This window comes from Citrus clementina, unplaced genomic scaffold, assembly GCF_000493195.1.
Source record: "Citrus clementina cultivar Clemenules unplaced genomic scaffold, Citrus_clementina_v1.0 scaffold_6, whole genome shotgun sequence".
Classification (NCBI taxonomy): domain Eukaryota; kingdom Viridiplantae; phylum Streptophyta; class Magnoliopsida; order Sapindales; family Rutaceae; genus Citrus; species Citrus x clementina.
Window position 1 is genome coordinate 13,114,987 of NW_006262139.1, and position 14,978 is coordinate 13,129,964.

Below are 14,978 nucleotides of genomic sequence, written 5' to 3' on the forward strand. Positions count from 1 at the left end.
GAAAATGGGGGGGGGTTTTTCCTTTTTGGGGGGGGGGGGGGGGGGGTGTTGAATTTAATTGAGGTGAGAGAGAGGGAGAAAAGACTGGTGGTGTAGTTTTGTTGGAGGGTTTTTGAGAATTCGAGGGCAATAATTGAATTGAAAGAAAATTTGAGAGAGGTTAGAGAAGAAGTTCACGTGACATCATGATGATGGCTACGTTTGTTACTGTATATTTCATTAAAAAATTTTCCGAGAAAATGTTGATAAATTAATAATAATAATAATAGTAATAAAATCCCCTATGTTACAACGTAACATTCACTCCCACTACTGTTGCTGTGTGTGCTGAGTAAGTGTAGCAAAAATTTCTACGAAAATGGATACTTTTGAAGATTTTTCCCATTCAGAGAGGGTCTGGGAATAATTTTATACCCAATTTTTTATTCGGGGAAGGAACGGAGAAATTTTTTTACCCAATTTTTTATTCGGGGAAGGGACGGGAAAATTTTTTTACCTAATTTTTTATTCGGGGAGGGGACGGGGATGAGGTGGAATTCCCATCCCCTACCCATTTCCCTATTTTAATTTTTATTTTAATTTTAATTTTTTAAAATTACTAGTAAATAAATAATAAAATTTAAATTATAAAATTATAAATATTGATAAAAATAAAAAATATCAAAATATTTATATTATTAAACTTTTAGGCCTAATTAACTAATTAAAGTTCTAAATTTTTATTTAGGACATTAAAAAGACCGAGTAGATTCTATTAGTCCAAAATATTTTTAATTTTAATATTCCTTAAATATTTTAAACTTAAATCTATTTTTTATTTATTTTTAAATGTTATAATTGCCCACAGCAAATCACAATTTTAATATCTAATCTAATCTAATCTAATTTAATATTTGCTCTTGATTTGCTCCGATTGAACTATTGTGTTGCAAAGGAAATAGTCCACATTTATAAAGTGCCCACGCCACCATTGAAAAAGTTAATTTTGAATCTAAATTCGATTTTATTTGTAACAATTTTGTATTAGACTATTAATTTGTTCATGATAGTTTGTAAAAGAAGTTTGTATCCCTTGCATGCTGCGTTACTTACTAATTTAATGTATGTGACTTTTGTAATGGATATTAATGTAAGATATATTTCGAATTTTACTTTTATTTGAATTTTTTTATTTTAATATGATTAACTCAAAATCAAAAATAAAAAAGAATGTTTTAATTATTCGGGAATCGGAGACCCTCGGGGATCCCCTGTTATTATTCGGGAAGGGGATGGAGATTCTCTCAAGTAATTCTGACGGGGGCGGGGACGGGGAGGAGACAGGAACATACGTAAAATATTAGAGATGAGTACGGGGAGATTGATCCCCTCCCCTCCCCTTCCCATTGCCATCCCTAGTGTTGAGTTACGTTAATAATAATAATAAAATTTTCCGACAATGTTTATTTAACGGTCCAAATTCTTCTTCCTTGAGCTGTATAGCTGGGGACGTAGAGTTTGGCTTGGGCTGATTTTGTCAGATTGTTGGATCATTATTATACTCTTGAGTAGGATGTCTCGGCCCATTTACAAAAAATTTAGTTAAATTCGAGAAATTTATTGATAATATCTTTATAATTTTTTGAAGGGTAAAAGTTTATTTAATCTCTATATTTTAAGATTAGCGTCTGTTTAGTCCATATATTTTTAAAAAATGTCTCGAAACATCCACGTCATTAAAGTATTGATATTCATACCGTTACTTTTTATTTCTTTTGGCTTACTTTTACAATAATACCCTTTTTATAATAATTTTTTGTTTGGACATTAATAAAAAATAATAATTAAATTACCAATTTCACCTTAGAAAATAAAAAAAATTATATTAATTTTTTTGCAAGCACCATTTGCACACTTGATAGTTTGCATACAATTTTTGACAATTAAAAATTAATATAATTTTTTTTTTATTTTTAGGGTTAAATTGATAATTTAATTATTTTCTTTTTATTAATGTTCAAATAAAAAATTTATTATAAAAGGGTAATATTGTAAAAGTAAGCCAAAAGAAATAAAAAGTAACAATTTAATTTTTGACAATTAAAAATTAATATAATTTTTTTAAATTTTTAGGGTTAAATTAGTAATTTAATTATTTTCTTTTTATTAATGTCCAAATAAAAAAATATTATAAAAGGGTAATATTATAAAACTAAGCCAAAAGAAATAAAAGTAACGGTAGGGGTATCAATACTTTAACGACAGGGATATTTCGAGGTATTTTTAAAAATATAAGGACTAAATGAATGCTAATTTTAAAATATAGGGACTAAATGAGCTTTTACCCATTTTTTGAAATACTCTTTTTTTGTGGATCGAATTATGCTCATGCTCGTAAAGCAGTGACACGCCCCGTTTTATGAGGTTGCTATTTTGTTTGCTAGAACTTGTTTAGATATTTCTACTAGATAAAACAACATTCTAATTTCATATCATAGTTGTACACAATTATCGGGGAAATTTACCAAATTAGTCATAATACTTTAGAAAATTATAAAATTAACCACACAAGTTTTTTTATATCAAAACTAGCCAAACAATAAATTTTTGGACCACAATACTCCTGTCAATCTCATCCAAAGCTCACCAAAACTTGTAACTCACCCACACTTCTCACCAAACAGAAGCACCATAGAGAGCCAAATCGGAGACCATCATCAGCGGCAATCTCACCGGAATCCCGTTCAACAACACCAATTCCACCAAAAGCACGTTTAATAGCAATCAAGATCTCCAAGATCAACAGTTGAAGTTCAAAAACCCTAGGTTAGCAATTTCAAACACATGCTTTATATTGTTCTTGTGTTGTGTTGTGGTTGTGTGTTGTTGTGATGGCGTTGGTGGTGGTGGTGGTGTATTGTCGGACTGTGTTGGCAGCAATATGTTGCAATAGGTGCTGACCAATTCGTGAAAATTTGAAATTTTTGTGCGATAAGTACCCGTCGCACCAAATTTTGTGTGACAAGCAAGCGTCGCACAAAAAATCAGATTACACAATCTAAAATTTTATGTGACATGTTCTCGTCACACCAAATTTTGTGCGACTGCTTATCTGTCACACAAAAAATCAAATTACACAATCTGAAATTTTGTGCTACAAGTTCCCGTCGCACCAAATTTTGTACGAAAATTTATCTGTCACACAAAAAATCATATTACACAAAATTTAGGCTATTTTCTGGAGATCATAATTTAGGCATATCCATTTTTTATGTGCAATATATCGTTTCGAAGCTTGCAGCGAAACAAATCAAACCCACAATGTGTAACCACATTTGTTATGTTTTTTTTTTAATATTTTGTAGGGTTAATGGATTCAATTGTGCTTCAATTGTGTTACGACGGTTGGTGGGAGACGTTGGCGGATGGGCATATGGAGTACGTGAATGGCAATAATACAGCTTTTCTAATTCAAAAAGATTGTACGTTTGATCAGTTTCTGACAATATTGATGGACGAGAAGAAATCATGTCGAAACATTTCATAGACGTTGATATGGTTAGAATAGCTACACAATTCAAGATAGTTTTTATTTTTTTTAAGATCTTAAACATAACAATTAACTTGCATTAATTAATGTATGTAGGTTTTCATTCCTGCGAATCTGAGCGGCAATCATTGGATAGTAGCTCGAGTGGACCTTCGCAAGAAAAATGTGTGGATTTATGACTCGTTGGTGCCAGTTCGTGATGATAAAACGTACAAGGATAAATTCAAGCCACTTGAAGTCATATTCCCTCGATGGTTAGAAGATGTCGGATTTTACAACGTCCGACATGACTTGCGGAATGCTGACCCTTGAAATGTCAAAATATGTAAGGGTGTGCCATAACAAGAGCCTAGTAGTGGCGATTGCGGCTTTTTTATGTTGATGATCACGATGTATTTAATGTTCGGGCTCAAACTCAATTTTACTAGTGGTCACGGGCAGTACTTTAGGAAAAAAATTGTTGTGAACATATTTAATGGTGATATCGGCCTTTAGGATAATGTGACGCTGATATGTAATGATGATATTGGATTTTAGACGATTGTATTTATAATTATTATTGGTGTCTACAAAACTTTTCTTTTTTTTACATATAATTGAAATAATAAATTTGCAATATAATTGAAATTAAATACGTTGTTATATATAATTGTGCACTAAATAAAAAATAAATTCTCAAAATACATAAGAATTTAAAACGATACAATTAGCTTCGACTTGTCGCAATGAGATTCTTGCACCTCTTCCGATTATAAACTCTTGCCAGAAACTCTTGAATTGTGTAGCTATTCTAACCATATCGACGTCTGTGAAACGTTTCGACATGATTTCTTCTTGTCCATCAATATTGCCAGAAACTGATCAAACGTACAATCTTTCCGAATTAGAAAAGCTGTATTATTGCCATTCACGCACTCCATACACCCATCCGCCAACGTCTCCCACGAACCGTCGTAACACAATTGAAGCACAACTGAATCTATTAACCCTACAAAATATAAAAAAAAAACATAACAAATGTGGTTACACATTGTGGATTTGATTTGTTTCGTTGCAAGCTTCGAAACGATATATTACACATAAAAAATGGATATGCCTAAATTATGACCTCCAGAAATAGCCTAAATTTTGTGTAATATGATTTTTTGTGCAATAGATAAGCTGTCGCATAAAATTTAGTGCGACGGGAACCTGTTGCACAAAATTTTAGATTGTATAATCTGATATTTTGTGCAACAGATAAGCCGTTGCACAAAATTTGGTGCAACAGGAACATGTCGTACAAAATTTCAGATTGTGTAATCTGATTTTTTGTGCGACGCTTGCTTGTCGCACAAAATTTGGTGCAACGGGCACCTGTTGCATAAAAATTCTGAATTTTCACGAATTGGTCAGCACCCATTGCAACATATTGCCACCAACACAATCCGACAATACACCACCACTACCACCACCAACACCATCACAACAACACACAACCACAACACAATACAAGAACAATATAATAAGCATGTGTTTGAAATTGCTAACCTAGGGTTTTTGAACTTCAACTGTTGATCTTGGAGATCTTGATTGCTATTAAACGTGATTTTGGTGGAATTGGTGTTGTTGAACGGGATTCCGGTGAGATTGCCGCCAATGAGGGTCTCTGATTTGACTTTCTATGGTGCTTCCGTTTGGTGATAAGTGTGGGTGAGTTACAGGTTTTGATGAGCTTTGGGTGAGATTGACAGGAGTATTGTGGGCCAAAAATTTATTGTTTGGCTAGTTTTGATATAAAAAAACTTATGTGGTTAATTTTATAATTTTCTAAAGTATTATGACTAATTTGGTTAATTTTCCCAATTATCGGGTGATGACGAAGCTAATAGCATTTTTTGGGTGGGTTGGAACTTTTTCTAATTAAATACTTTCTTATTGTCGGAGAGAATTTTGTATTTTGGTTGATAAGGAATTGAAGATACACTTGATAAGGAACATAATAAGCTTTTCTCCTCTAAATGTTTGTTCTATACAGGCGAAATTATTGAAATTTGTAATTGCTCATCTATTTCAATTTTAAAAGCTTAAACGTCGACAGGGAGACATAAAAGACAAGAGTTTAAAGTTGAAAGAGCAATAAATTTTGACAAGAATTTGACGATAATTGGAGCATAACTATTCAATATAAAATTTTTATATAGGTTTCAATAAAAGTATTTTTGTAATTATTTAAATTTTTTTAGAGGAGCTTCTCCACTTCTAAAAAATATGAATGGTTAACAAACTATTTGACAAAAAAAAAAACTAGTGCTCTCTATCTATGTACGGTGTACACACATTAAATCGTTAACAAAACAGTGGGTATATACTAGAACTATATAAGACTTTTTTTCATTAAAAGTTCAGTAAAGAGAATGTATTGATCAAGAATTTTAGAAGTTTCTAAACCCGTTGAGTGGCTTAATCTTTCTTCTTTCTTGCGACAAATATAAAACCAAAATCTGTAAGAACAACTCCTTCAATTTTCATTCACATTTCACCTATAACTTTGGTTCTTGAGTGACTTCCAAGGTACTCTAAACTACCATTTACATCAAAAATAAAGAACATGCAGACTTGAAACTGAAGCATTCCCTGCATCATCGAAAATGCACATAATCACACTCCATAATCCGGGGCTCTATGAAATTCCGGTTGTGGGGCACCACCTGAATCCGGCAGAGTCAAGACAAGGTGAGGCGGAGGCGCAGCATTGGCATTGGCACGGCAAAGCGGGCAGTTAGAATGTGAACTAAGCCACATATCAATGCACGGCACATGAAACAAGTGCAAGCATTCAGGCAAAACTCTAACTTGCTCCCCTTCCTTGAAGTCACCCAAGCACACAGCACAAGTGTCTTCATTGCAATCTTTGCTGCTAAATCTAAACACCGGCATAAGTACTCTCATCATTGAGCTGGTTCTGATCCTGTCCCTAGGCCATTCCTGCCGATGATCATAGTTTCTTTCAGTGTCCTGTCGCGTATTTGGTTCGTTATCCTGTGCTTGCTGATTATTGTTGCAGCAGCAGCAGCCAAGGGAAATGCAGTGGTAAGTTGCAACCATCATGAAACCGGCAATGACCCCGAGCAGGCCGATCAGAAGAGGGCTAAATTGCAATCCAGGTTGATGTCCTGCACCTTCTCCATCCATTATTGTTACTTGAGCTACAAAAGTTGTTGCCGGACAGAGAGTTAAATTGGGCGTTGATTGCTAGGTGACTTGAGGATCCCGCCACACATTTTTTTTATAATTTATATGTGCATGTGCTAACAAAAGAAAGGCTTCAGTATCACTCTCTAGACGTGGGTAACACGGACATGTACAGGCTCAGGTTCAATTGAAGAAAATGATAGGCTGTTTCGGTTATTAATTTTGGCATAGAAGTTGTAGTATTCTTTGTTGTTTGTTTACCAAAATTTTGTCAATTATTAGATCTTCCTTATCTAGTTTAGGACCGAGGAACCATAAATTGATTTTATTAGAAGATTCAAAATTTGTTAAAGGTGAGCATGTGCTTCTTTTCGATCCAAAGCAAAAGTCAATTAGAGAAGCAAGAAAGAAGGTGATTTTTTCTTTTCTTGTTTTTTTTTGTTTTTAAATTAAATCCGTTAAGTATAAATTTGAAGGATGGAGGAATTTATATTTGGCTCTAGCGAATTATAAATGCAATGTGAATTAAAAATAAAAATTCTGTATCTAATTTTTTGTAGTCATTACTCACCCAAAAAAAAAAGGTGTGAACTTTGCAAGAATGATTTGAAATTTTTATAAGTAAAATTCACATAACTAATTGATGGTGAATAAATAAAAATATTATAAAAATTAAATTTGAGTCGTACACTGTTACTATTATTTAAAATCACATAATATAAAATCTTTTAAAATTTTTAGAGTTTAAATCATGTGACTGAGAGGGCATGACCAATCTTCCAAATAAGAGAATTTCTAGATATGAGAAGAATAAAATAGCATAAATGCAAATAAATTATTCGTATAACTCTATAAAAGAAAGGCCTAGAAAAAAAATGATGTAAAAAAACTTTGAGCCTTTGAGAGTGGAGAACGCCACCAATATGTAAAGTGATGAAATCTCATATGAGCCAATCAAATCAAGAACCAAATCTTAGGCAATTAGTGTGATATAAGTTATCTTGAAGGATTCTCAATAATTCAATAATTTAACCATTCGAATTCGAGGACCTATTATACTCTATCAAATCTCCTTGACACATATATAAAAGATAAGGTACTCAATTAACCTCAAGGACTAATTGTATTATTAGTTACGTATAGGTACGTGGCGGTGGTGATAGCAATGGCTCGGCTTGCTAACAATGTTGCACATGGGTTAAGGCTACATGTAGCCCACGGCACTCTTGACTTGTTGGAGGTTCCATTAATGTGCTGTACGTGATTTATCAAAACTCAAAAGGACTAGTACCAGGCAAAATTTGAAACTTTATGTCACTATACCAAATTTTTATGTGATTCCCATAATACCTCCATGTTTACATAAAGACCAATTATGTGCATCCGCATATATATTCTATCTCAGTGGAAACCTCATTTCGAGTAACTATGTAGAACACAAATTAGTACTTAGTAGTTGAAATTTCTCATTTCTAGGGTTGGCAATAAACTCCGGATCCGGTCCGAATTCACAAAGATTTAGATCTGAAAAACTCAGGATCCGCATGTTAAAAAATGCGGATCCAGATCTTAAAAAACAAGATCAGTGCGGATCCAAATTTGGATCCGCATTATTTTATAATTAAATTATTTATTTAATTAAATTTCAATTGAAAAATCTATAAATTAAATTATTTATATTAACTCTATAATCTTCTTTAACTATAAAAAATATGTTAAAAACTAATAATAATAATTAAAGAATATTGTAATAAATCGGTTTACTTTAGATTTTTTTTTTATGTTTGATTTATATTGTGAAACTATTGTTTGTGAATTTATGGTGTTGTATGTTATTTATGTTGAATTGATGTTAAATTATTGATTATTAAATTATAATTGAATTTTATTTAATATTATTATGTAAATTATTAAATTTAAAATTAAATTTAAATTTATTATTATACAGATCCGGATATCCGGAATATCCACCCGTAATCCGTGCAGATATTACCCACATTCGGATGCCAAAAGTTTAATCTGGATCTAAATTTTGCCATCCCTAACTAATCCCTACTCAATTAGTTAAAAAAGTGTACTTTATCACTTAAGTGTTACTGAGGACATATTGATATAACTTCATCCAATTTTGGAGCATGTATGACACAAATTGCTTCTTTCTCAACAAAGGATTCACGTGATGAAAATAACACTAATTTGCCAAAGGAAAGAAATAAAAAGGTCCAAAAGAGATTGTCCGCTAAAAAATCCTGTATCTGTATGATACAAATTGCTTCTTTCTCAACAAAGGATTCAAGTGATGAAAATAGCACTAATTTGCTAAAAGAAAGAAATAAAAAGGTCCAAAAGAGATTGTCTCTAAAAAATCTTGTATCTGGCACTTAATTATGCATCAAATGACAACTTGGTAGATCTTAACTTGTCCAACTAAGCCATAATATAAACCCAAAGAAGTTCAAATAATGAAACTTAATTTATTGATAGGTGCTTCAAGATTTGATTCCCACCATCCCAGATAATTAAATTGATCGAAGATGTTACCGTTTCATATAAAAGCCTGCACTTTTTAGTTAGTGATACGAGTAGGATTCCATTAGCCACCAATCTCTTTCAAGATTTGTATATAAGTTATTTCAATTATTGAGCTTTAAAATAAGCATGTTTTTATAATTATTATTTTTATATTCCTAGCTTGTTTTCTACCAAGTCCAAATTTGTTTTGATAAGTGCACAACATTGTGTGTCTAAATTGTTCAGGGATGGCAAAACTCCGAGTCGGGTCTGGGTATTGCAATGATCGGACCCTGCCCGGATGCAATCGGTCCGGGTCCGGATTTTAATCCGGGTACCCGAATTTTATATTTTTTAATATTATATGTGTATATATTTTTTATTTTTTAGTAATTTTATAAGTTTTAATTTTTTTTCAATAAAATTTGACATGAAAATATTAACTTTAAGTGTTTAAAACTTTATATATGTATAATACATGAGTCAAATAAATATTAATATTTAAAATAATATATATTTTATAATATTTTTTTAATAAAATCCGGGTTCCGAGTTTATCAAGTGATGCTCAAGACCGACCCGGCTTCATACCCGGCCACAACGCCCGGGTACAGTCCGGGTTCGGACCTGGCGGGTATTTTTGCCACCTCTAGTTCAAATTAAAGAATATTTATATACCTATTAAAAAAATTAAAGAAAAAAATTTTATCTATGAATGATAGCTAAGTAATTCACTTGGCAAAATTTCTCAACAAGTATAACAAACATGAGGTTTGAGTGGATAAAGTTTAAATTAATTTTTTAGTCTCTACCATTTGTAGGATTTGAATTTTGGTGATCAGTCAAATAAAATTATTTGAAAACTATTCAATCAAGTTCTTGAGAACAAACACTCACATATAAAATTATTTTCATTAACTTCTTCCAAGTTTTGACGTGTTAATGAGAAATATTTCTGTCCATATGATGAATGAAATTTACTTCATAAATTTATATAAAATGTCACAAATTTAAATAACATAATGCATACCTACTCTTATAAACCAAATAGCTACTTTATATGTCCTTAAAGATTGAGTCGAAAGATTATCAAATAGTTTTATTTAATTATTCAATTGACCTTAAAAACGAACTAGAGCCTTTTCACCGCTTGCAAGTTGCAATAAGCCAAGAAAGCAAGAGAGCAATCAAAAGCCAACTAGCATCCCCAGCCAAAGAGTATATCATTCATGTCGTATATAGTAAGTGAAAGGGGTGGCCATGTGCCCCACAACTTTCTCTCCCCATTTTCCTCGTAAGTATCTGAAGTTACAAAATTTATATAATAAGGTAATTTTCTAATACAAAAGCACCTGCGACGAAAGGCTAGGTTTAGCTGGTCATATCTGAGGAATCTGTTAATTGTGATCATTAATCATTAAGCATAAAAAATAACATTCATCAATTCTGTACTTTTGTCATTTAATTTAAATAATACCACTTGGGCCATTTCTCTGTTGTTTTAGAGGAGGCAAGACAAAATATTTCTCAGGTTCCTTCAACTTCTAGCTTCAATCAGTGGAGAAGCTAACCACATTTTTTTTTTCCAGGGGTTGAATTTTTTTTTTAAATTCAGTATTTTTTATTGTACAAGGATAACTTTAGTAATAAGAAATTGAAGATACACTTAATAAAAGGAGCTATAATGAATCTTAACTCTCAAAATATTTATTCTAAACGTCATTTGAGATTACGCATTTACTACCCAAATGATGAGCTCAGATAAGTGATGATAATTACAGAGGGAACATAACTAATTAATATAAAAATTCTTATATAGGTTTCAGTAAAGGCAATTTTATAATTAAATAAACTTTTTTTTTCACCGGCTTCATCCCTCTCCTTTGCGAATATCAAATCTATAATTGTCAAATGTGTTATTTTTCTTTTAACTTAAATTTTTTTAGATATATTACTACTATTCTAATCAAGGGACTTTTTAAAGTTAAAATCCATTATATAGCATAGCTTGAAAATTGAGGCTTGATTAATAAAAGCAAGATCCATCTCTACATTATAAATATTTATTTATATGAGTAATGCAAGAGCCACAATTTTAAGCACAATTATTTATAAAGGTTATTTTTACCCAGGAGACCCATGTTTGGACATTCATCATATAGCTGACACTTGTTTAGAAAATACTCCCACAAGTGACAAAATGTTAAGCTTGACTATTAACCCTAACAGTCCATTGGTAAAATAAGAACAATTGATACAAATTATTAAATAAAGAATAAAATGTTTCTCAAACCCAAGCCATGACATAAACCCACCGCAAACATCATTTCAAAGCTTGAGATTAAGCTCAACTGGCATCTATGGGAAATAAAGAGAAGACATGGAATTAGAGGGAAAATTTGGGTATATTCCCCCTATATATTTCACAAGTAACCCACTTACCACCGACTACAAAAACCCTATTGGCCCTTCATTTATCTTTTCATCTTCCTCTTTTTCTTATCTCCAGTTGAGAGAACAGAAAGATTTTATGTGAACTCACCCAAAAACTAAAAAAGGCAAGCAGTATCCAAGAGTTTTGAAGATCTATTTGGGTATGAGCTTCTTGTTTATCAAATCTATTATTGATTTTTTTTTTTATGATATTACATGTGTTTCATAAATATTTTCAAAGTATTGGAGGGCCTTGGCTTAAGATTTCTAAGTATCCGACCCAAAAGACTATCATATTGGGTGTAGTGGCCTATCTTACAAATTAACCCAAGTATCCTCTTTTTACTAACTAATGTGGAATATAACTCAACAATCACAAGTATCCCTCTTTTACTAGCCAATGTAGGACACAATTCAACAATCACAAGTATCTCCATTTTACTAGCTAATGTGGAATAACTCAACAATCCCCTCATCGGACGAAACCATTGTCAGAGCCCAGTCCTTTCGTGCAACGCCCTTGAGTTGTTCCACCACCACATTTCGGATACTAAGGTCTAACTCTGATACCAATTGTTGGGGGGTCTTTGCCTCAAGATTTCTAAGTATCCAACCCAATAGACTAGCTTATTAGATAAAGTGACCTATCCTACATATTAATGCAAGTATCTCCCTTTTACTAGCGAATGTAGGACATAACTTAACAATAAGCATCTTTTTTTTACTAGTCAATGTGGGCAACACACGACAACCACTTGTTAGGGAATTTTAATCCCACCCAAAATATTGAAGGCAAAAATATCATACAAATAATAAACAAAAAATAGATAGGGAATAAAATAAATCACACAACATAAGAATTTATGTGAAAAACTCATATATTAGAGAAAAATCACAATTGCTGAGGATGATGAGAAAAAAATCTACTATGTAAAAAATTATTATAGTCACTTTTGTATTTTTCCTCACACCCAAAACTCCAACAACACTCAGTTCTCTCAATAAACCTACTATTTCTCTTACACTAGAAATTGTCTACTTGCATAGAACTGATTGATGTATTATACCAAAAAGTGAACCAAACCTCTCTATATATACTAATTATTTTTGTAAGAGAAGTATACTAGCTATATTCCTTTTTGAATAAATCAAGTTTCAAATGAAAAATTACTTATTCCTTAAATATGAATGCTACTATAGAAGAAGATATTTTAGGAAATTCTCATTGAAAAATAAGACATATTTCCCAACACAAAGTTTGTTGTATTGTGATTATGGAGCAAGTTTTGTTCATCTTATTTTTAGAATGTGTACCTTGATATTATTGAACTTGGTTGACCATCACCTGCATATTTTAATATTAAAGAGATATATTTGATGTTGTCATTTGTAGCTTTGTTTTGTTAGTTGTTAAGTTGTGTTAACATAAACTACAATGCATGTGAAATGTAGCTATGAAATTGAATTATGTTAGATGGTTTATGGTTTAATTATAGCTCAGTTTTGTTAGTTGGTAACATTTATATCAAATTTTATTATGAATTTTGAATATCAATTGTAATAGTAAAAGCAATATTCTCTATGGTTAAAGGGGTTGATGATAATGCACATGTTTATGTTCGATTCATTGGTATTAAGTATAAGCTTAAGGTTGTTGTTCTAGATACAACGAGCGCTGTTTTTGTTATCAATAAAATGATAAGCAGGGTATTGAGAAGGCACATCAAAATGTGATGAGAATTTACAAATGACTATTACTCAGCCTTTGGGATGGTAAGCTAATATACATATGCAATGATGATGACTTTTTCACACAATTGTCTATTAACAATGACTATGGTCTCTTTGAGGTACATAAGCTTGATATGTGGTTTAGTCAAAAGATCATTGTTCTTTCCACTAGAAGCAATCCACTCACTACATAGTCAATGAAAGTGGTTCAAACATTGTGGTTTACATGTAGCATGTGCAAGAGCAACGCACCAACCATGTGGGCAAACATTAGCTGATATAATATGGTCAATGTTTGGACAAAGTTGGATTAGGGTGCAAAGAATGAAGGTTTTGACTGGAATGAGACAAAAACTACCAGGTATCAGACAAAAAAGACCGAATCAATCACTAATTACCAGATAAAGAAGACTAAAAACGAAAGAGAAATGGAAATCTCCTGATTTCCCAAAGGAAATGTAAATTATTTGTTCTATTACACTTAAATATTTAGGCTTAGGCTTAGTTGAATGAAATTTGGTAGATTAATAACTTTATATCTTAAATTTGATGCAGTGATCAACTTGAATGTAATTATATTATTGGTAGCAAAGTAGATAGTATATAGTGGAAGTAATTATATGTTAAACTTCTTTCACAATGCCATATACAACTAGGAATGATAGAGATTCACAAGCTATTCAAATTACTTTTTTGATTGAATCCCAAGTATGTTAAATTATTAATAATTAAACATTATCTATATTTGATTACTTATTAGGTAAATGTGGCATTTTGAAAGTGATTGGATTTAGAATTAGATGGATACATGAAAAATAGGCAAATATTTTTGTTATATTTTGTTCCTTAGGGGATTAAGTACTTTGTTCCAACCACTGTGTGATAAAGCCTTTATGGACAATTATCTATAAGCTCTGTTTGCCATTTTATTTGTGCAATGTATGTACTGCACTTTAGCTTTTAAAACTATTTCTTTTCCATTTATGATGTTGCCATTTCACAAGTATATAGTTACATTATAACCTTAAGCCTTAAAGAAAATGATACACATGTAGACAAATAGAAAAAGGTGATGTAGTTCAAACATATTTGGACACTCCTTATTTGTTTCCATTACGGTCAGTCTCTATAAAATCTTATCACCAATCCATTGATTCATGTTGAACCTTAGCAGACTAACAGACTACTTTCCATTCTTCTTATTCTCTCTAAAATTTTATTATTAATTTTTTTAATTCTTGTAGGACCTTCATCTTGTTCCCGTTCTAACTAGTCTCCTCTTTGCATTGTATGGTGTCCACTATTAAAAAAAGTCAAATTTTTTAGTTAGAGTGCCATACGTGTAGTGGCAATGCAACATTAAAGCTAGCTTGGCTTTTCAAAAGTCACAAATCGATTTTGATATTTGTCATTTTTAATTTGATTTATCATGTAGGCCCCTAATAAAATTTAAAAATAACTAAAATATTCGATATTTGTTTTTACGCCTGTAACACACAAAGAAATATTGTTATTTTGAAATCTTTAGGGCATTAACTCTTTTCACGTAAAAGAACAAATCTTATTCAATTTTATCTAATTGATTTTTCTTCATTGAATC

At 31.6% G+C, this 14,978-nt stretch overlaps 1 protein-coding gene across 1 annotated transcript; it reads right to left on the minus strand.

The window, feature by feature from the left end:
- Window positions 1-6,169: 6,169 nt before the first annotated feature.
- On the minus strand, window positions 6,170-6,703 carry LOC18038143 (RING-H2 finger protein ATL52). The gene has a single exon (XM_006428963.1). It carries the CDS (start codon window positions 6,701-6,703, stop codon window positions 6,170-6,172), a length of 534 nt encoding a protein of 177 aa, XP_006429026.1.
- Between the last annotated feature and the right edge of the window lie 8,275 nt (window positions 6,704-14,978).